At 41.0% G+C, this 23,274-nt stretch overlaps 1 protein-coding gene across 1 annotated transcript in view; it reads right to left on the bottom strand.

The window, feature by feature from the left end:
• Window positions 1-436: 436 nt before the first annotated feature.
• VWC2 (von Willebrand factor C domain containing 2) overlaps window positions 437-23,274 on the bottom strand; it is a 54,657-nt gene continuing 31,819 nt past the window's right edge. Inside the window, exon 4 of the mRNA XM_030971569.1 lies at window positions 437-919. Within this exon, the coding sequence (XP_030827429.1) occupies window positions 768-919 (152 nt within the window). The 3' untranslated portion in view covers window positions 437-767. The remainder of the gene's footprint in view (window positions 920-23,274) is intronic.

Raw genomic sequence — 23,274 nt, 5'->3', positions numbered from 1 at the left:
GATAAATTTTATGTCTGAAATGAATATTAAGAACTGAATTCATCTGAATAAATTTTTAGCAGCAGCTATGACAGACCAGTTTCACATTACCCACTGCTCCAAGTCATCTTGGCAGTGGATCAGAAGACAGGAGCACAAGTAAAACTAAAATATGGAGCTGACTCACCTCTACATTACAGCCCATTTATGTTCATAAATGAACACATGTTCTCTGAAAGCCTATTCTTCTCCTCTTTTTTCCAAAATGGAGAATGTCAAAGTTTTCTCATGTGCTATGTCTTGCCTGCCCCAATAAACTCAAAATAAGCAACAGCAAAAGAACCCCAAACCCAAAACAAAAACAAAAAACACACATGAAAATCTTCATATAGTGAAACTGGAACAGAAATATATAGTTTTAGCCATGGCGCATGTATACAAGAGGAGAGGCAATGTTACAGTACTTCAATCTGTATTGTCTATATAAAACATTTATTTTTAAGCTCTATAATGGTATTATAGAAATACATAGAATATTTTATAGTGTATTTAAGTGTACTCACTGTGAAAATAACACATTTAAGACAGGTATTCTTATGTCCAAATGTTTTAAATATATGCACTTCTTTGCCTTGCAGTATTGTTACTTTGAAAAACAAAATATCAGTATTTTATTCCTTGCTCCTCGCCAGAATCTTCTCATTCGGATTTCCCTGGGTCATCTCAGGTGCTCACTGCTGTGGGATATTTTATAAAAACCACGAAAAGTCTGTAGATTTGTAGATTTCCTATATTTGCTTGCATTCATGTCTAGTGCACATGGCTTGCCGTTCAATCCTCCACGTGCCTTCTTCGTAAGTACAGTGACATATAGTGCATTCGTCAGTTTTCACCTCCCGGCCTGCTGGAATCACCAGGGTTTCTGCAAAGCAGTTCGGGCCTGAAAGAAGGACAGAGTTCATTATGTGACACCAACACACACTGCAATCCAGCCTGGCACGGTCCTGGTCCTGGGCACAGAAAGCCTACAGCAAAGTGAGTAACGCTGGACTCATTACACAAGCATGGGCACCGTGCACAGGGCATAAAAGCAGCAAAGAACACAAGGAGCCTGCCCGCCCAAGTGGCTGAATGTTTCTGGTACGGACTGTCCGTGCTCCCTGTGCAGGAAGATGCAATAAAACCTTTCTGTGCAACATGCAGCTGTGACAGAGACCTGGGCACACCCTGATGGTGCAGATGAACACAGACTGAAGCTAGAGGAAATGCCAGCTGTTGAAAATTCAACAGTGCTACTGTAAGCTATTAGAGAGCTGCTTATACATTTTATTACTTTTTTCCCACTGGAAGCAAGCATTTTACTTTCTGTAGTAATCATAGTATCATGTTAGTTTATCTTCTCTTTCATGAGAAAATAGTTTATTTCCAGCAGAGTGGAATAGCTTCAGCCTCTTCTGAATGAGGATACTTTTCATGTACAAAATGAAATATTCCATTTTATGTAAGTCAGTAAGTCTCCAAACACTCTTTTCATAGTACACTGAAATAACTTCATTTCCAAGGATGAGGCAGAAGAAAAACCCACCAGCACAACATTCAGAAGACCAATCTGGTTCTTTCAAAAAGCAGAAGGCTGTGAGAGCTGGATTATCTATACTTCTGTCAAAAAAGAAGTCTATTTCTGCCTTGAAAATCCACATGCACTTGCAGAGCAGCATTAAAGCCTCCAATCATGCATCTATCCACTGTCATGCCCCCAGTGGAACGTGGCCTTTCCATTTAATGAGCACACACAGCAGCAGCTCAGGCACAGCCTTGCCACCTCACAGCACTTTGGCACCACTGTCATCAGAGCAGGATTTGTCAGAGGGGCCAGGATACACTGATCTGATACTGCTGAAATTCTTAAAGGCTATGAATGCACAAAACACTTGTTGACTGCCAGCCTGTTTGTCAGCCAAATAAATATATCCCAGATGGGCTCAGTCTTCCATGGCTGAGGGTTTACTCCAAGACCTGCACCAAAGAGCATGGCTTTATCTTCTTCTACAGAAATGTAGCCCACCTCCTGGGCTGTGCATTTTAAAGCACTAACCAAATAGTCCACAAATCAGTTTTAACAGTTACCTCATTGAAACGGGTTATGTCTTTGTGTGCCCACAACAGCCTGAGAACTAGATGCCAAACTGGCCATAAAGAAAGTCTCTCCTCATGTAAGAGTTAAATCTAGATGAGACCTGCAAGAGCTGCAGAAATTTGCTTTCCTATGCTGTACTCCTTCTTAATGCTCTTAGTATTTAAGCCCATGCTTTGTTTTCATAGAATCACAGACTGTAGAATCATTAGGGCTGGAAAAGACCTCTAAGGTAACTGAGTCCAACTGTTAACACAGCACCACTGTGTTCCACACTGAACCACATGCCCAGGTGCCACAAGCACATAACTTTTGAACACTTCCATGGATAGTGATTCCATCACTTCCCTGGGCAGCCTATCCCAGTTTTGGAACTGACTGTTGACAACTATCTCCAACATGTGGCTTCCTCCACAGTTTTGGGTGATTTCCTGCCCATTTGGATGCACAAAGTGCAGCAAAATACAGCATATCTCATCTAAAATCACCTCCTTTACTATCCTAATGTTACTGTGACACTTCTGTGTTTTCAGTCCCCCCATCTGTACATGCAAAGTATTACTGAGCTGGAAACACTGGAAGGAGGACTTTTGGGGTGGAAGCAATGCTCCTGGGTCCCCACTGCACACTGGGAAGTGCCCTGGGTTTCAACCAAGGTAAAGCAGAGTTAATCGTGCTGCCCTTGATGGAACATATTTGAATGCTGGTCTGTACAATTCTGTTTCTCTAAAATACAGTATTCTTCTTGCAATTAATAAAGTTTCATCCTAAAATGAGTTCACCTGCACATTACATAAAGCTACTTAAATGTTTTTCATGCTGGACTGTAACAGTCCCATGATTTACAAAGCTATATGATATAAAGAGTTAAAATATTAAAAACAGAATCTACTTTCCATGGAGAATTTGTATGAAAGCTACAAGACCACTTGAAATCTAAACACTACTTAAAAGGCACCATAAGAAAAACAGTGATGTCAATCCCCTGTACAGGATTTATTTTATTCTAGAAAAGCAAATGTTATAGGTTATACTTGGTTATAAAACCAACTGGGGAATGAAGTAAAAATGGTGCAACACAGCTAATATAATTCACTTGGATTCAGAATATAAATGCCTCCAGTCACAATTAGCAACATTTTAATGTCATGTGTGATGAGTCCTTTTTACACCCGGAAGTTATTTAATGTAAAGATTTAACAAGTTAGACCTCAACTGTTAAACTATTTTATATGGGGGTAAGTCATTGCTTTGGTAAATCTACAGAAGAACAGTAATCATTGACATGAAAAAGGACCTGAAAAAAATAAATGGCAGCAACAAATATTGTTTTAGTACCATGGAAGTTTTCCTTAGAAAATTGCCCATTTTCTGGTTCTGCATTTGCACCCATCATTACTGTAAGTGCAAATCTTGTATCGTTCTTAAGCTGACAACAGTCCGCTGGCATCCTTGCCCTCACCTTTTACTCCACAATATCACACACAACATTGTGGGTAATGTTACAGAAAAGGTCATGAATGAACAGGCTGAACTGACTGGATTACTGCAACATCATGCACATAAATGTCAGTGCAATACAGTGTCCAAACAAGGGAAATTATTTCCACAACTCTTATAATTTCTCCAAAGTCTCAGACTTCTAGGGAAAATAACTCTGAGCTTCACCCCTACCCTCATTCAATTTTGAAGCTGTATGAGCTTTTCCTGGCTCTTGGTGTCCTGTGGCTCCCTTCCCACCAAGCAGGGAATGCTTGTCCCTTTCCTCTTCCTCTGAGGAGCAGACACGGAACATAGACTTATATGGCTGGACTGATGAGACCAGCCTGCAGTGATGGGGTACACATGGGACAGCACTGGTGGGACCCTTTGTGAAGGGCTGCTCAGGCTACTCCCGTGCCTCCAGCAGCTCTTCCCTGCCCCTGCCTGTCACACAATCACAGAATATTCTAAGGTGGAAGAGACCCACAAGGATCATCAAGTCCAGGTAAAGGGACAACCATGATGAAGCCACTAAGGATTCTTTGCCTGTCTGAAAAGACAGTAGGGAAACTGAGGAATTGAAAATTTTTGAACAGACAGTGGGAAGGCCTGGAGGCACGGCAGGCACACAAAAGTTGGTTTTAAAAGTGTAAGAGCACCTTATCCTCAGTCTCCCTTTGAAGAGGGAGATCCTTCACATTCAGGGAGGACGAGCTGCTCCAATGGCACGGCACATGCTGAAAGTACTGCTTTACTTAACACTGAGCAGTTAATATTCATTTAGCAAGATTTTCAAAAGGGTTTTTTTTCTCATTTTTGAGAAATTTTTTTAAGTTTGCAAAATTACCTGACTTAGCACATGAAAAGCATTTCCAAGTAAATTTGGGCTGTTCTAACCCCACAGCAGTGGTGAGCTTTCTCACTAGATGCTGCTGCTGCAGGAGCAGTGAATTTGTTCTCCTTGGTTTACAAAGGAGGTTGCCTGCTTTCTGAGCTCCTTTTTGGCCACACCACTACTCTGCCCAACTTCAGCACCTGGTACTTGCTCAGTGCAGTGCTGGCTTGTTTGCTCTGCAGTATAAACCTCCTGGCCCCATCCCTAACTGTGTACACTTATACAGCACTAAGGCACTCAGTGGTGCTGCACTTCTTCACAGCAGATGAAGATCTTGCTGTATCACTCTTAAATCTGGCAGAAAATTCATTATGACATATTGTATCAATTCTGAGCACAGCTTGAAATCTACCACGACACTGTTTGTTTTCCTAAAGTGTACAAGTGGTGCTGTCAGACTCCTCTCGAGCCATGCCATGCTGGTATCAGCACAGATTTCTTTCCCAGGGCTAAGGCACAGTTGCTGCCATTGCAGCCACGTCTCAAAGCAGCAAGTTCAGTGCAAATCCTCAGTTCTCACACTGAGCGCCAGACTGGCACGCAGCTCTTGGCTTCCCTGCATCTGGAACAGTGAATCCTAGCTTCCAAAAGCAACATTTTTGTCGCAGACATCTTTTTATGAAAAATCCTTTCTTTAGGATTTTTCCTGCTGAGAAGCTGAGAGGCCTCAGGAACAACATGTAAACAATGGTTATCTGCTGCTGTGGAATGAAACAGGTAGATCTGTGATTGGTCCATCTTGGATGTTTATAATTAATGGCCAATCACAGCCCAGCTGGCTCAGACAGAGAGTCCGAGACTTTGTTATCATTCCTTTCTATTCTTAGCTTAGCTAGCCTTCTGATGAAACCTTTTCTTCTATTCTTTTAGTATAGTTTTAATGTAATATATATCATCAAATAATAAATCAAGCCTTCTGAAACATGGAGTCAGATCCTCGTCTCTTCCCTCATCCAAAAACCCCTGTGAACACTGTCACACATTTTTACTGGGATCTAAAGAACTAAGAAGGCAGATCTGGGTGGTTAATTCATTGAGTGATTATAAAGAGATCCTCATCTTGGAAACACTTAAAAACTAATAAAGTTTCAAAATATTATTGGGGTAAATGCTGCTATTGTATTTTTTAAAATAATTTCACTGGTCCTGTGGAAAGTTTCCAACTGCTTATATGCTATGCTTCAGTGTTGACAAAGGCAACAATCTAATTAAAATGCAAATTTTTTTTATCTCAGATGGAATCAGCTGATGCCAGTTCTCAGCATAGAATGCCCAAGCCACTCACCTACAGAAAAACCTGTAACCTTGACAACCTCAGAAGTGCCTCTCTGAAACTACTCCTCCCCTCCTTCCACAAAACCACAGCTGTATGTCACAGAGCTGTTCCTGTTTCCTCTTCCTCCTATCCTTGCTGTTGTATGGGCACATGTTCCAATCAGTTACAAAATATCAGATACAGCAATTTGGTAAATCACAATTTAATAAACTGTTTTCATCATGTGTTAAACCCAATCATGGACAAAGAAATCTGTTCAACTGCAAGTTAATGTGCTTGCCTGGAGAATAAGTCACAGCAGATTTCTGCCAATTAAAACTACAGTGACAACCTGTCTGTAATACAACACTTTGATGTAAGACTGCTTTGGGCTCTGGTTTGTACTAAACTTCCTCACAGCTGCCTCTCTAATAGCTCCTTGCAGCAAACAGGCCACTTCCGAGGCACCTGATATCAGTCTCATCTAACCTGACAGTTCTCTGGCATTCATCACAGGCATCATTCATGTGGTATTAGAGCACTTTGTAAATTACATAACCTCAGTATTTAGTCTACCCCCTTGGTTTTATTTACTCTTTTTTTTTTTCATTTTTCATGGAGACAGTTCCGACGGTTACAACGTGGAAAGAGAGGTCCTACACTTTGCTCTGGAAGTGTTGGGAACCGTGACAGTATACAAAACAAGCAGTGCTGGGTGAGATCAGAGGTCCACCTGCACCAGCAGGAGGCAGAAGGAGATGCATGGGGAAGTGTACAGGGACAGAACAAGCACACGTCCAGCTTCCTGCACTGCCTTCATTGGATATTTGGTCAATGGCTCCTCCTTGCTGAATTAGTGGAGTTAATGGATGGAGTTAAAAGGTTACTTTATGATTAACCTCTCCAACATCCCACTGAACCAAATTCTGATAAACAGAATTTGGTTGCAAGGAGGTCCACAGCTATTGTGCACAGGGTAGAACCATTTTCTTTTGTTGTCCACCCACTACCTCCACTTGGTATTTCAAAATCCTCATAGTGGAAGAGGTGGTAACAACCATCCCCACTTCCGTCATGCTGTCATGACCTGTATCATGCTTCCTTTCCATCCCATTACCTCACCTAAGGGTTGAAGAGGCCAGCTCTGCACCATCACTGTCCCTGCTGACCTCCCCAGACCTCCCCCAGTTCTGCTACCCCTTTTTGGGGCTGTGAGGATCAGACCTGTGTACTATACACAAATTGTACAAACACCACGGATCTGTACTGTACCACAGTGATACTCTCTGTTTTGTTTCCGATTTTCCTCCCATTTCCTGACATTTGCCTTTCTGTTGTGACCACTGATGAAAAAGTTGAGCTGACATTTTCATTAAAGTTATGAATTTTACATCAGATAGAAATCTTACAGAAACAAGCTTCTGTAAGTGTCATTGTACTCCAGCAAAATCTGCCGCTGCCTGTGTTATGTAAAAGTTTGGCTGTCCAGAAATGCTACTTGACAGTCTTCCATGTACAGCAGAAGTGTTTTTGTTGCTCAGTAGTTTCAGAAACATGCTGGAGAAAGCAAAGCCTCCCTCCCATCTCTCAGGTCTTTCTTCTTTCTGATGTTTTGAGACTTTCTCCATTGCAGATACCAGGGAGACTAATGAAACACTGAGCTGGAAATTGTAGACAACCACCTGCCTGCATTTCAAGCTGTCTACTGCTGCAGATGACCTGTGATGCCACAATACAAAGCCAAGGACATTTTGGAAGTTACACTGAGGAGCTAGGACAACTGAGGACCAAACCACAGGGAGATGCTGGCTATGCCTGCCTCCCAGTGCACAGGAACACAAAGTCCCTTCTCACCTGCTTAGCTGTTTGAGATGGGTTTTGAAACGTGCTAATGTGGCATGGTGAGACATTAAAATAAGGCTGCTGTGCCACAGAAAGATCTCTGAGACAGGGGCACTATCTCCCTCATCCCTCTCAAACCTAATCACTTTCCCCAAAGATGGTATCAGTACCTGCTTTGAGTCCTTCCAATCTCTAATCTCTTCTAAGGGGTTTGTATTTCCCTGACTTGATTTTGTTTCCCTCTCACGTGGATGTGTGTGTATATATATAATACATCTGTCTCCTGTGAAATGTCAGCTCAGAAGATAAAGCACAAAAAGCAGCTGGCAAAAGGAGTCTGTGAGCAGGATTACAGCAGACTCTCATTCTCTCACAAAAATAAGTTCATCACCCCGATACTGTCATGGTTCTGACTTCTCTTAATCCATTGAAATATTTTTATGATACTTGCCTCAGTATCTCTGGACACAACTGAACCAACCCCAAAGAGAGTTTTCAACAGAAGAAGGATTCAGGTAAACCAAATTTTAAAAGCAATTTGAGACCCTGAAAAATCATGTACTATTTCCATAGTTTATCAATGCTTTAAGATACTGGCAGCCAGAGAACCATGGCAGATATCCTAACAAGCTTCTTGTAAATGTGTGTATACATATGTATGACAAGAAAAAGCAGAATAAAAGTATATCCATTTTGTGATATTTCCTACCTGCTATGGGAAGTAACAAAAAAGCAGTGGGTGCAATATGCAACCCTCCATGAAAGGATAATTTTTTTCATGGTAGACAGAGCTTTGGTGATTTTAACAATAATAAAATCCTTCCTTCAGTTAGGGCCATATTTTGTTAGATGCACAGGGAAATGACAGATTGGAAGAAACATTTAAAATAACATTTTGCCAACTAATTTAGAAGGATGTGTACAGAAGTGTCTCCAGTGATTGCACAGATAGAAGAGAGCCCAAGGAAGCTCTTCTGTTACTAAACAGGGTGACCATGTCATCAGTGGCACTGCTGTGACAAAAGGTACCAAAGCTCTGGCACTTGCTGTAGCCTACATGTGCCTGTGTGGGTGCATGGGCTTTAATCCAGAAGATAAAGCAGCTGTAATCTACTTAAGAGTTGGTTTTTAATGTTATGCTGATGAGACTCACAAGCCCTGTTTATGACCATGTTCTGATGTTTTGTCATTTATCACATGTGACAGCACTATTGATGAACATTTTATTCTGGCTCCAGTTCTAGAAATTGCAGTAGTGTCCAAAAAGACCCACAGAACATGAAACAATGCCACCACAGCCACTGGACTGATCCTTTTCACCACTGCTTCTTCCCAGCTTGCATTCTCCATCACCTTGAACTTGTTGGTGATGTTAACATCCCTGGAATGACAATGCCAGTAGTACTACTGCCAAAAAGGGCTGCACCGTTTTGCACAGATAGAAATGGCTTTAGGAAGGGAACAGTGCAACCTGCCACTGCTGCTGTCACCTTACATTTTCAGGTGTATCCAGTGACCAGCATTTCAGTTTTTTGTGTACTGGATACAAAGAAACAAAGGAGCATCAAACACCACACAATCCAATACCACATGAGCCAAATAGAAACTCTTGAAGTATAAAAGGGCCAAATTAAACATGAGGTTTGATTGCCATAAAAATATACTGCATCAAACAACTTCCTTTATCAGAGAAAATACAGAAATACTCAAATAGGCTGCTTAAAATGATTTAATTACTTGTAAAAGGATATAGTATTCCACCCAGGAACAGCACCAATTAGATATGAGCTGAACATTGTGGGTATCTCACAGAAAATTACATAAGCACTTAGAAGCCAGCAAGCTGCATATCGATTTTAGGCTCAGCTTTCTTGCAGGTCTGTCACAACCCAGATGATTAGGAAATTAAAAACATCAGGCTTGAATTTATGGAGAAAAATCATGTCAGATACCTGAGATAACAAAAGAACCACAGAAACATGTATGTTGGAAAAGATCTCTAAGTTCATTTGGTCCATAAGTTAACCAACACTGCCAGGTCTACCACTAAACCATGTCCCCAAGTGGCACATCCACATGGTTAATGAGTGCTTTCAGGCATGGTGACTCCACTGTTCCCTGGGCAGCCTGACCACCCCTTCAAGAAAGAATTTTTTTAATATCCAGTCTAAATCTCCCCTGACACAACTTGAGCCCACTTCCTGCCACTTGTTACTTGGGAGACGTGACCTGCACCTGGCTGCAACCTCCTTCCAGGTAGTTTTAGAGAGCAATAAGGTCTTCCCCTAAGCCTCCTTTTTCCCAGGCTGAACAACCCCAGCTCCCTCAGCTGGTCTCCATGGGACATGCACTCCCTACATCAGCTCCACTGCCCCTCCCTGATGCTCCAGCACATCCATGTCCTGTAGTGAGTGATACAGAACTGGACACAGGATTCAAGGTGTGGCCCCAGTGCTGAGCCCTGGGAACACCAGTGTGACCAGCTGCCAGCTGGATGTAGCTCCATTTACCACCACTTGCTGGGTCTGGTTGTCCAGCTGTTTTTTTACCAAGTGAACAGTGAACAAGTCCAAGCCACGAGCAGCTCATTTCTCCAGGAGAATGCTGTGGGAGAAAACAGGAGCTCTTGAGGGCTGGCACTCCTTCCCCTGTTTACCATTGTCCCTGCCTGCTGGGCCCAGGTACAGCTGCAGAAAGCTGCCTGCCTGCACCCCTTTAGCTCCCTCTCTGCTTCCCCCTGCACCATCCCCACTGGCCTGTGAGCCAGCCTGGGCTAAAGCCAGCCTGGAAGAGAGAAGGGTGGCTCGGTCTGGGACATGAGCTGTGGTGCAGCACTCTGCAGAGACGCTGGCAATGGAATGGAGCCCAGGGAGTATGTGGGAGTAGCACTGGCTACTTAGAAATTGCTTCTGAAGCCCAGAGAGGGCACTCATGTCTAAGAAAACAAACTGAATTTTTCCCTCTGTTACAGAAACTGCAGAAGCATTTGCAGGCACTGCAAGGACTGGCATCAGTGATGGGGCAGTCTGTGGGCTGCAGTGGAGTAAAATGCCTGCCTGCCCCAGCACTTGTAGCATGGGAGTTTAAAAACCCTTCTGTTGAGGTTAACGGGGCTAATCCTTCCCTTTCTTAAGCTGCTTATGCATCCCAGTGACCCTGCTGGGCTTGGCAGGATAACTGAGGGCCTGGTCAAAGATCTGCTCAGCACTAAGACATCTTCTTTGCACTGGGAAACATCAGCTTATTCTTCAGATTAAGCAAGCCATGGGAAATGCCTTTGTTGAAAGATCCTCAACAGGTTGTCCTAAAAACTGTTATGCAAGTTTAAAAAGATTCTGCTCTTCCAAAAGCATATGATATAGACCTCAGAGATTTGCTGCAAACACTGTAATAAAAAGCACATTTTAATTAGCCAAAATACTGCAGCACTGTGGGGGCTGTAGTGTCTATCAGTTAGGCTAGTTAGGTCACTGAGAAGTGGTCAGTAACTTAGGCAAAAATGCACATACAGTCAGGATTTTATATGTCCTGAAACACAGGCTAAATGCAGGATACTAATGAAGGATAAGATTTAGAGAATTATTTTGGGAAAATCCCTAAAGATTTCAACTAAATCAAAAGTTAAAGTGGTACCAAAATATAGTATAATTCTGCTTTAGCAATGAAGCAGAATCCAAATCAGTGTATTTTTCCAGTCACTATAAATCACTGGGTATTGAGAATACAATATGTGAGGATATGGCCAGTGGCTACCCACTACTACCAGGAATTATTCAACTGAATCAAGAAACCACCATCAGTCAAGCATCAGCCATTTTTTCACCACATTTTAGAATAAACACACTGAATACAGTTAAACCAGAGGTTATCTTTCTCACTGAGAATGATTTATATCAAAATCCTAAATGTATTATCATTCAAGTCCTGATAGACTGTGACAGCAGACAGTGACAACTCTCCCAATTACACTGTCTGCTTGCAAGTTTAGGTATTTTATAAAGACTTGGTTTGACTTTTTGTTGTTATTTTGTGTTTTGTGCCATTATTACTGATCCTTTGGGTTTTTATTTTTTGTTTTAGTTATGAACTTAAGGGCTTGCATACACGGACAGATTTCTAGCCACTCTTCACAAGAGTTGATTTGTTCTGGTTGTAGGTGTACAGATGTCCCTAACATGCTTTTCTCTAGGTAATCTGCTGCTGAAGTAATACACACCAATGAGAAAAAAGTGTTATCACTGAAGGAGCTGCAGTTTGGGATCTCAGACACCTGTGTAACCCTCTCATACAGACAAGCTGTGAGCACAGCTGACAGCTGCAGAAAAAGGAAACAGAGGTTAAGGCTCTTAAAGGCAATAAAGTTTCTGCAGTAACAGAAATAAGTGGTCTGTCACATCTGAACTGCTCAGCTTTGTATTTGAGGACTTTGGCCCTGTGGCATTTTCTTGATTGTATCTGTGATTTTGTGCTTATTTCATCCATTTCTTTTGAGTTACAAAAGGTAAGTACCTAGCCAAGACCAGTACCAGCACAATCGTTATTTAAAACATTAAAAAAATCAAACAGTTCCACAAAGGATATTCTTCAATATATATTGAAGACTGACCATCTTCTTTCCCTCTTCTACCTTTCTCATTTAGAATGTTTCCAATAATCTTCCTCCTAAAACCAGAAAATAGTACCCCTTACAGGAATAGAAGTGTCAGGGATGTGTGCCAAAGAATGAACTACAACTGTCAGCATGCCATGCATCATTTTAAAATACAATGAATTCTAACAAAGTCCTTTGCTGTGCATTGTTAGCTTCACTGACTGAAATAAAAAGCTGTCCTTGTGAAAAACAAGGTGTAATGCATGGGAACCAGAAGAGGAAAATGAAGAACCTGTTCAGTCACAATCTTAACATATTAATTCTGTAAGTGTGAAAATTTACAAAATATACAGTTGCAATTGCTAATTATTTTAATCACATACTATTACTATGTGAATATACCTGTAAAAAACTGAGTTGTTAAGTTTTCCTAAGGAAAAAATTCCTTATCAGCTAGCTTTAAGATGCACCTAGGTTACTCCACAACTGAGAAAAATCACAGTATTTTAAGGAGCAAAAGAGAGGTTATGCTTTGCCCTCCATGCTACTCAATCAATAATTCCAGCTTTTTATCCCCTTTAACGATTTTGCCCTGGTAGTTATGAAACACAGCCCTGACACAGCTTGCTTTGGAAAGTCTGAATTTAAAATCACAGGAAAATGTCTCTCTGAAAGCAGGCTGTTCCTGCCCCTGGTACCCCAGGCAGGGTTCTCTGAGCAGCCCTGCTCCCATGGCTGGCCAGGATGCAGTCTGGGGAAAGTTTGGCATCAATCCCTGTTCCAGCACACTGCCTCTGGCCAGACACAGTTCTGGGCATAGGCACCCAGCTTTGCCACCTAAAAACAAGGGATCTGGTCCAAGCCACCCACAGACTCCATATACAGAGGGAAAGGAAGAGGCACCTCTGGGGACGAGTCCTTGTACCTCCTGCAGACAGGTGCTGCCACAGCTGCTCTCTAGTCTGTGCTGCAGGTCGAGCCCTGCACCAGCACACAGACATCCTCCTCACATTTCAGCCCCATTTCTCACATGAGCTCCTTGGATCACTCCCTTACCTCATTGAGGTCTTGCACAGAATACTGAGTGAGAGGCTAAAACAACACAATTTGGATGAAAGAAATACTCAGGATAGGAAGGGGTGCATCAAATATTAGCTATTCTGGTGATCAGAAACTGTCAACAAGTCAGAGCTGAAAATCTGAGACACCATTCCTGAGGAGAATTCACACACTCCACTTAGGACTATGTCTAAAGCCAGCTTTTAAGAAATACAACCAGGTATCATGCAAATCTAAATATCTTAAGTTGCAACATGAAAATCCATCACTACCTGAAGTTAATTTCCTCTTACTTTCATTTGCATCACTCTCACACAACTCATGAATCAAAAACTAGCTAACAGGGATGCTTTGGAGTAGGACAAGTGGGAAACCAGAAGAGGGAAGGGTGATTCATTGCAAATGCAAGAGATTAGGAAGCCATTGGTGTTGGAAGAAACCAAATCAGTGTGATTTCCAGCAGGAAGCAAAAAGGAAGAAAGCAGGCAGGGTGACTGGCAAAATTATTTTAAGGAATCACCTTTTTGCTGAGATGGAAAGACATATGGTTTAAAGTGAGAGACCTGAATCAGGAAAGACATGAGAACCATTTTTGTTAAATGTAAGGATTGCCTCTCAGAGTTATACAAATCCTTTCATCCAAGAGAAGTGCAGCAGCACAGAAATTTCCTGTTACTCACAGGGGCACACACAAAAGGACACACACTACTCAAAAAAAAATCTTCCACATAACATCGCCCAACTTCTTCACTTTTAGAGTCTTAAACAGCATTTATTTTCAGATGTGCTGCAAAGCCAAGAGCACCATGTGATAGTGCAGTGCTCTTCTCCCATGATCTTGTTGGTGCAGGCTCTTTCTTTCCATTACACAGGTGTGAGAAATTGGGCAGTGGCAGCAGAGAGCAAAACCCCTAGAGCAAACAGATCTCTGGCTTCCTGGACATATGCCAGCTGGGCCAGGGGCCAGTGAAAGAAACACAGAGTGAGGATGAGAAGCTCAAGGTTCCCTTCAACATTCCCACGGACTTGCTAAGGGGTATCAACGGATCGAGGCACCAACACTAACATCACAGGGTGGGCTATTTTGGCTGGGAAAATTTAACATTTTATCCCAGTCACACAGCAGGATACAGACACCTTCAAAAAACACCAGAGCTCATGTACAGCCCTCTGGTTTTAGCCCATCCAGACTCACAATCTAAGAAGCCAAAATTCATATAATGGAGACTGCAAAGATGTCTGCTCATCTAAGGAGAAACAAGATATTCCCAGTGAGGGGCTGAACTATTTAAATGCCCAGCCACTAAGTCAAGACGCAAAGCCCAAGAGGAGGCAAGCACTATCAATTATTACTGGGGCTCCTGTTCACAGAAGTAGCCATCAAGCTCCTGCAAAGATGCTCAGGGAAATGTAAGAAGTCGGATCAGGACTGTCATTAAATTAATAGCCCAGAAAACTCTGAAAAAAATAAAATTGGATTCCAGAAATGGCCCCCAAGATGGCCAAGTTGGCGCTGGGAAGCTGGGCTGCTTCCTAGAAGTTTCTTTTCCTTTTTTTTCCCTAACACATACGACCTCTGGAGCAGTTACTGAGGCATGAAAACCAGTCTTTGTATATACAGTAATAGAATTACTGTAAACCTATTCTTAAATATTTCCACATATTATATGCTGCTTCTTGTGAAATTACCTCCAAAGGCAATTATTATGGAAATAAAAGTTCTGGAGGAAAACAGCTGGTGCTTTTATGTTTATCTGAAAGCTATGTTTGTTTTTTTCCTAGGCAAAACCAAAGCGTTATGAAAAACTGTAAATGATTCCCAAGATATTTTGAACTGATTTTTTTGAAACTCAGATTAGTGCACTAGAAAAAGAGCAATAAAATAATACAAAAGTGGTAAAACTAAAAATTAAATTTTACTTTTCTAATGAAGTTATTACTCCAGAATGTCCTAGAACCAACAATTAAACACTTGGTGTATGATTACAGTGATAGCTACTCAGTCTGTCTTGGGGATATTCTACTCTCGGGTGATAAAAATGACCACTGCTCACATCATAAGGGCATACACATCATAAGTGTAAAGAAGACTTGAGAAGTTTGTGTTGAATAGAAGTTATTATTTTCAGAATAATAACTAGAAAACAAAACTAAATTAAAATGAGAAGCTCTTAATTACAGAGTAGATGGGAATGCTGTAAAATGTGAGATTCAGAGGTGTGGAAAGGAGATGTTTCCTGCAGAAGAACTGATGTCCTAGCAAAGGGGGGATATCAGCCCAAGTGCAAGAAAGCAGCAGATCTTCTAATTTGCTCCCTTTTGCAAGGCAACACTCATTCCTGTCTTGCTCCAGGGTTTAATTTGCAATTACTCCCTTTGCACTTGATACCATAACCATTAATAGCATGATATCTACTTGTAAAGTCTACAACCATTACTGGATTAGTAATTTATTTTCTGATTCTTTATTCCAAGTCTATACGTAATTTATGCACGTGCAATTGAAATCCATGTATTAGCATGCACAAAAAATGAATTCTGTAAGGAATCTTTGTGGAACAAAAGCTGTGGATGGGTTTTCAGGAGAGGAGGGAAAATTGGTCAGAACAGGAGTTAAATCAGCAAAAAAATCCAAACCAAAAACCAAAACCAAAACTCCACAACAGTTTTTAAGGGAAATCTTGACTACAATACTGTGAATAAGACCATGTAAATGCTCCAAAATAGACTAAAACACTTGTGAATGGAAACTTTCATACAGACTATGTTAATTTCAGGCACATTACAACAAGGAATAGAAGACATCGAGGAGTCTCTTTGCTCAAGCATGATTGTCATCTGGTTTCTACTGTATTAGGAGCACTGCTCCAGGTAAAAACATCTAGCAGCAAGGTAAAATAATACAGTTGTAAACATGAGATTCCATGAGGGAATCACAAAAACAGATCTCCTTCAAACATCTCTTCAAAATGCCAGCAATAAAAACCATGGTTAAATACATCTTCATCTTTGGCTAGTGCTGCAAACACCAGAACTGTAAAAGAATACTGAAACTAAGTCAAAATACCCTTATCATGGTTAAATAATTGGATTGATAAATTTATATTTCAGATTTTAAGCCTTCTTGGCACATTAAGTAATTTTTATCCTCTGGGCACAATGTCTTATCAAATGAAACACCTCTATACCTGTTGTTATGAGACTGATATTTCAGCTAATTATGGCATATTCATTCTTAATAATAAAAATAAAATAATCATGTTGTCAAGTAATGACTGAATACAGATGCTGACAAGCCAGAAAGGGGAAAACTCTTAAAATAGGATAAAGTGGCAGTTATAATGGAAGGCAGGAAGAAAAACTTTGCTTTTTGATACTTCCCCTCGTTAGTTTTCACTTCTGTTCAAAGTGGAACTCCTAAAAGCTGCACTCAATCACTTATTTTTCCCCAATAACTAATCTGTTGTGGGTTCTTCCTGCAGATGACATTGCTTTTAAAAGATCATTTCTAACACAGGTTTCTGGTTAAAAGACACATTCCACTTCCAGGCTGTTAAAAAATGAGAAAAAAATGTCTAAAGGAGAGGGCCAGCCTGCATGGTCATATCTGACCACCTCTGACTCCCATCACAGACAGAACACCTTTGGCTTTGCTTCTTATTCATTTGCTTAGTGTTTAGAGAAAGATTTCAAGAAAAGCTTCACCCTCACCACATTTATTTTTCCCCCTTAAGGTACAGTCCTGCCCTGTGTTCAGTTTCTGTATGTGACTTGTGTGAAAGGATTGTAGGAAGACTATACAGGGCATTTAAGCATAAGACATAGGAGACGAGAGCACTTGACCATGCTGCAGTAGAGAGTAATAGGGAAGGATAAAAAAAAAAATAGTGGAAAAGTAAGAAAGTAAGGAAATGAAAGAAACTGCAAGGTTCCCATGCAGAAATGCGCAAGTCTGCATGTTAAGGAAACCAGGCCCAAGGCACTAAAAAGATTCCAAAAGAGGTCATGCAATATAAATGAAACTTAAAAGCACTTTCTCTTCCTCCAGCTATCATGGCATGAGCACATCACATCTAAACAAGTTTTCTCAAATGTACCCATGGCCAAGTCTTTATGTGCTGCAGCCCCCAGCATCACCCTCAGCACACTGCTTTTCCTACTACCTAAGTTCCTCACCTGCCATATACACACAAGTACAATCTGTAAGCAATTTTCTTACCTTTTAATAAAGTTTAAAGTTTATAAAATCAAACTACGGTAAGCAAAGATCTCCAAGTTCTCATTCCATTTATGTTTCTGTCTTCACCTCTAGTCTATCTCCTTCTGCTCCAGTCAGATTTACCTTGCTTCCTTTCTTGCCCTTAACTCCTCTGGATTTCTGAGACAGCTGCAGGACCCCATAATCTGCTGTGCAGCAGCACCACTTCATGCTGCCTGTTCAAGCCCTGACAGCAGACCTGACCAGAAAGGTGTCCAGCATCACATTCTCTCAGACAAGCACCCCTAGTATTCCCAGCTGCACATTCACTTCAGGAATTCCACACCCTGGTGAGGGATTTGCTTTCTTCTCATGAATATTACAGCTTTCATTACAGTAGTGCATGTTGCATGAATTCACCCATGTATCTCCTGAACTCCTGCAGAGCATGGATAAAAAAGCTGGTCCTGACATCTTGGTTGTCACTAACCAAGATGTCACTAACTTGGTTGTCCTGAGGTATATTCAAGGCTGATCAAAAATACTGCAACCACTTTGGTGCTTTTGAACAGCTGCTGTAAGTTTGCATCTCTCAGAGGGGCTTTTTTTATTTTCCCAGCAGAAATCAAAAAGCCTTATTAAGATCCCAGCAGAAATCCAGAAAAAAAATTGCCTCTTGTTGGTTTTTTTTTGGTTTTTTTTAATGACAGGTTCAGGTTCTTGAAAATTTCCACGTTTCTAATACAGGCTAGTCATTGACTTAAATTGATAGTGCTTGGGTAATACAGATCTTCTTCATATAATTTCTTTTCAATCAGTAACATTTTCTTTTAAAGATGTACCAAACATGTAGCACACTGAACACCTTAACAAATTTTAAATTGTTTCCTTTTCTCAGTGCAATATGCTGTGTCACTTCACAGTTGTGGGGGGTCCCTTGCTGTATGACTTTTTGCCCCATAGTCATTACATAGATTGAGCTGCTAATTTAGGCATGGAATGCTGCTGACCATCCACATTTTTGCTCATTTCTTTCCTCTGCATTTTGATAGACTTTTCTAAACCATCCAAACCCTATAGATTCCCTACAGGTTTTAAGAAAAAAAAACATTGCACATGCAACTCCAACCCAAAACTCTGATGTCACACTGCTGGAAACTGCTGTCTTCATGCACCTGTCTTCATGCACACACTCATATAAACTATTACTATTATTAACTCCAAAGTAGTTCAGTGAATTGAGGAGGACTCAAATCTCCTTTCCCAAAAAGAATGAAACTGTGAGACACAGTGAATAATTATGGGCACTTGAGCACTTATAACCTATGCTTTTAGTATATTATAGATATACTTATTTGGATGTTCCCTAATTCATGCTTTTAGAATAATGGTACTTGCAGAAATCACAGGCCAAGCAGACTGCAAAGCACCTTTCAGAGCATTAATAGCAGCCTGTGAACTTTCCAGGAGGGGACGAACAGACACCTGTCATCTTCTAATAGAGATATCTCAAGGTTGTTTTGATATAGATTTAATGCACATAAAAAATCAAAATATATGATCAGTCAGAGCCCCAGGACCATGTGGCTAAAGCAGCCTGTCCTCCTGCAGACCCCTGGTGCAGTATGGGCAGTGCTGATCTTTCCAAGGACCAAAGGAGATGCCAGAATTAGAACTAATCTACACATTCAGCCAAATAAGACCCAGGACAAATGGAGGGAAGGCATTTCTTACAAATAGCTTGGGAAGAAGGGCAGAACAGAAAAAATGCTTCCCGAACTCATGCCATGAAAATTTCTGTACTTCACTAAAATGTTTCATATGGTTAAGATAATTCAAAACCTGATCAATTTCAAATAGGAACACACACTGGTCTTGTTACGGTAATTTCCATATGCATTTGAAACTTTCATTTGCAAACAATACATCAAGTCAATAAAATTCTACCAAGGCTTTGTAAAGTAAGAATATATTGGAGTCACAATTAAAAGTGGCGCTTTGCAGAAAGACTGCTCTCCTCCCTCCCAACATCTGTTCAATAAATAGATTAGTCTTAGATGATACACATAACTTCTCTTGTTGATTCTATGTTCAGATGGCACATACACAGACACACACACTGAAATTTCTATGAAATTTAGTATTACCTGTCTGTGCAATATGAAAGGAAGCACCTATGCACACACACATAAACAGAGGAGCAGCATGGAAGGCAACTGAAGAGCAAGAACAATTGCTTAAATGAAAATTATGTAGAATAGTAATATTTAATGCTCCAGCAGAGACCTTAATCATGATACAATGCACTACTGTATAATAAAACTTGTTCTACTATAATTCACATTCAAGCAAGAAAAAGACAGATGACCCAAGAAAGATTTTCATTCTCATAATTTTAAACATAAGAAAGTTTTAAATTCTTTTTTTCAAGGTCATGAGGAAACTCCGTGGCAAAGCAAAGGTTTTTATGAATACGTTTAGTGGTGTTCACAGCATGTGAGAAATGAGCCAGATCCATGGCTGTTATACACCAGTTTAGCTCCATGAGCTTGCAAGTGTGAGCTTGAATGACCTCTATTGACAGGGCCTTGCTGACAATGCAGACCAGTGCTACTTTGCTGCAAAGAATTTACATAAATGATCATCAATGAGGGGTGAGAATTTAAGCATTTTCTTTTGAAGACAAGACTAATGTTTCAGCATACAGCCAACACCTTTGCAAATGGAAATGAAGCAAAGCTGTGTGGAGCCTGAGGGAGATAAACCTACTAGGTGCAGTGATGCCTAACTGGTACAGAGAGTGCAGGACAAACACACAGCCTGGCACAGTGGGAAATGCCTCATGCAGAGAGACTTTTTTGTATTAGAAAAAAAAAGTTTTCTTGGGGAGAAACAATTGTTCTCTTGGGGAGAACAACTGGATGAGCCTTTGAAACGGATCAGGGTAAGACACATGGTGGCCAAGTCTGTGATTAAAAGCATTTCTGGAACATCTGAAACTGACTCAAACATGAGTCTGCCCCAGATCCAGCTTGCAAGCTCTTCAGAGACCCGTGTGTGCCAAGAATATCCTCCAGTCCTTCCTAGTGATCAGCACTCCGGAAAGGGAGAAGCCAGAGTGGGACTCATGGCAGGCAAACAGCTAGAGGAATCTGCACTAAAGCAGGGAAACATGCAGGGGCCTCAGAGAGCTCCTCCAGGGCAAAGGGGGGGTTGATGACACAGAGACTACAGAACAGACCAGCTTCTGCACCCTATCATCCTTCTGCACAGCCCAGAAGAACAGTGCAGGATAAGCACCAAGCCTTCCAAACCATCCTAGTGTTGGGGAAGCATTTGGACAATTTGGAACACCCACTGAAACAAGCACGGCTTGCAGGCTGACTGACCTCAGCTCTGTCCCCAGCACCTACAGACAGGATTTTCAGATAATTCTTCTAGCATCTACAGCTGACCATTCTCATCTGAGATTTTTGTCTCACTAGTACATATGTTTCAAAATAGTAAACGTCCAGGGCCCTGGTTTTATTATTAGAATAATTTTCTGCAGACCCCCCAAACATGTACCATTTGATTTTTTAAGAAACTTCCCCACAAATTATTCCCCTCCCCCCATCAGAGCTTTACACTGCCCGCAGAAATTACATTAATTCTACAAAGACAGACAAAAGTTTAGTGGAAAAGCAGTCATCATTCAGAACTCATCACTGGATGTGCTGGACCAGCATTTGTCTCTTAGCTCCTGCTCCCTCGATAGCTGATGCAAAAAGCCACAGATGCCAAATCATTTTAGCAGCTGACTATAAACAAAAAAAAAAGGCCTTTGAAAATATGTTTGTGTGAAGGATTAAAAGAGAAAAGTTATTTTAAGGATTAGAAGACAAATAGTAGGAAGTCTGAAACAGTGTCAAATACCTTAAGCTGTATAAATTCAGGTATGGGCCAGGGACTTTTAAAACTTGTGGGAAATTTTACCCAGCTAGAGGTGTAATTAAACACAGCTGGAGACCACACTTAAAAAGTGCCTCAAGGACTGCTCTTGGATGTATGAGTTTTGTCCATCTTGCTCACAACATGGAACTTGTCCAAGCACTTTCAGGAAAACACAACCAGGGATCACTCTGCTCCTCAGGCCCAGCTGGCACTCTTTGGTCTCACAATGTGCCAGCTTGTAACTCCTCAAATTGCTGCTCTGTGCTGATCATGCTCTCACAACAACAACAGACAATATGAAGTTCCTTGCAATGGAAAAAAACATGCACTGAGAGCCAGTGTCCTTCAGCCTCATGCTCTTCTACTGATAGCTAGGGACTTGGCTAAAAAAGAAAGATTTTATGCCATAAAGTAAAAAAGAAAAAAAGCTGCCAGAAGTGTGTCACACATTATGGCACGGCTACATTCTCAACAAAGTCTTCCAAACATGGGGGACACTACATAGTCACACTATAGAAGACCCAAGTTTCAGCTCGTCACATGACATGAGTTCATGGAATATTCTTAAATAAATTGCACAGATCTGTATTCAAAGTGCAATTTCAGCTTCTGATAATACTTTTAATTAAGGTGAGATACTACTGAATAAGAATGCTGATATCACTTTGGGAATTTACACAGATACACATACCACAGATTTTTGGCTGTCAAAGAACTTGTAGAAGACTACTGTGGGACATGTTGTACTGAACAATCCCAGAGCACAGATGTATGTTGGCCCTATATTTAATATCTGAAAAGATCTGAGATATTGATTTTCATTACTATTATTATTTATTATTATTTTACTTTATTTCAGTTATCAAACTCTTTTAATCTCAACCTATAGGTTTTACCTTTTTTCTGATTCTCCTCCCGATCTCACTGGGGGCGGGGAGGGAGGGAAGTCGGTGAGCAGCTGCATGGTACTTAAAACCAGCTGGGGTTAAACCACAACAGACGCAAACAGCTGCAGTTTACAGTAATAGAGGTCAAAAACGATCATCTCATCAACATCTGAAGGCTCATGAACCTGTCGGTCAAGGAAAGTTAGCTCAACTTATCTAACACAAAGGAGTTGCAAAAGAAGTTTCTCCACGTCTTTGATGAGTTCTTCCAGCTAACCAAAGACAAAAAGTCCTTCTCAAAACCCCCTCTATACCCCAAATTACTTTGTTTGTGCTTCATCCTACACCTAGCAGACCCACTTCAGTCCCCATATTAGCACACACAGTGCCTGGGCTTTTGGTAATCTAACATGTCCAGAACAGCAGTAATTTGGAACATGCAACACAAATTAACCATAAATTAATCATGTTGTTAATACAAAGGCTCAAAATCCTCACAGCACTAACAGATCAAAATGCCTTTTTGGTGTGGTAATCAATTAGTGCACTTGCAGGTAAAGAAAACTGGGAAACCTACACAACTGGACAAATATTTATTGGGGGATATTCTCCTTTCTGTATTTGTGAGAAGTTCCTATTCATGAACAGCACTTCCACTGTTCTCTTGAAGGAACCAGCAATTCATGGTTTCACCCAGCCACCTCCACATCCCTAAGAGCACAATGACTGTTACCAATTAACACTGCTGCAAACTCCCCTGCCAAAAGGAAACCTGATTCACTATCTACTGGACCAGCAGATAGGAGAACAAAGTTGCAGCTGGAGACAGCTCCTGCAAGGCAAAAACCTCCTGACTGGACCAACAAAGTATATGGATGGAGCTCAGGGGTTTTGACATTCATTTCCATCCTTTCTTACCAAATCAGTCACAGAAATCATTTAGTTTCCCTGTGGTATTTCAATGTTATCAACAGATAATTATATTAAACTTTTTCCTTTTCCTTACAATTAATTTAAGC

This window comes from Camarhynchus parvulus, chromosome 2 (assembly GCF_901933205.1).
Source record: "Camarhynchus parvulus chromosome 2, STF_HiC, whole genome shotgun sequence".
Taxonomy (NCBI): Eukaryota; Metazoa; Chordata; class Aves; order Passeriformes; family Thraupidae; genus Camarhynchus; species Camarhynchus parvulus.
This window is presented reverse-complemented; position numbering and strand designations above follow the sequence as displayed.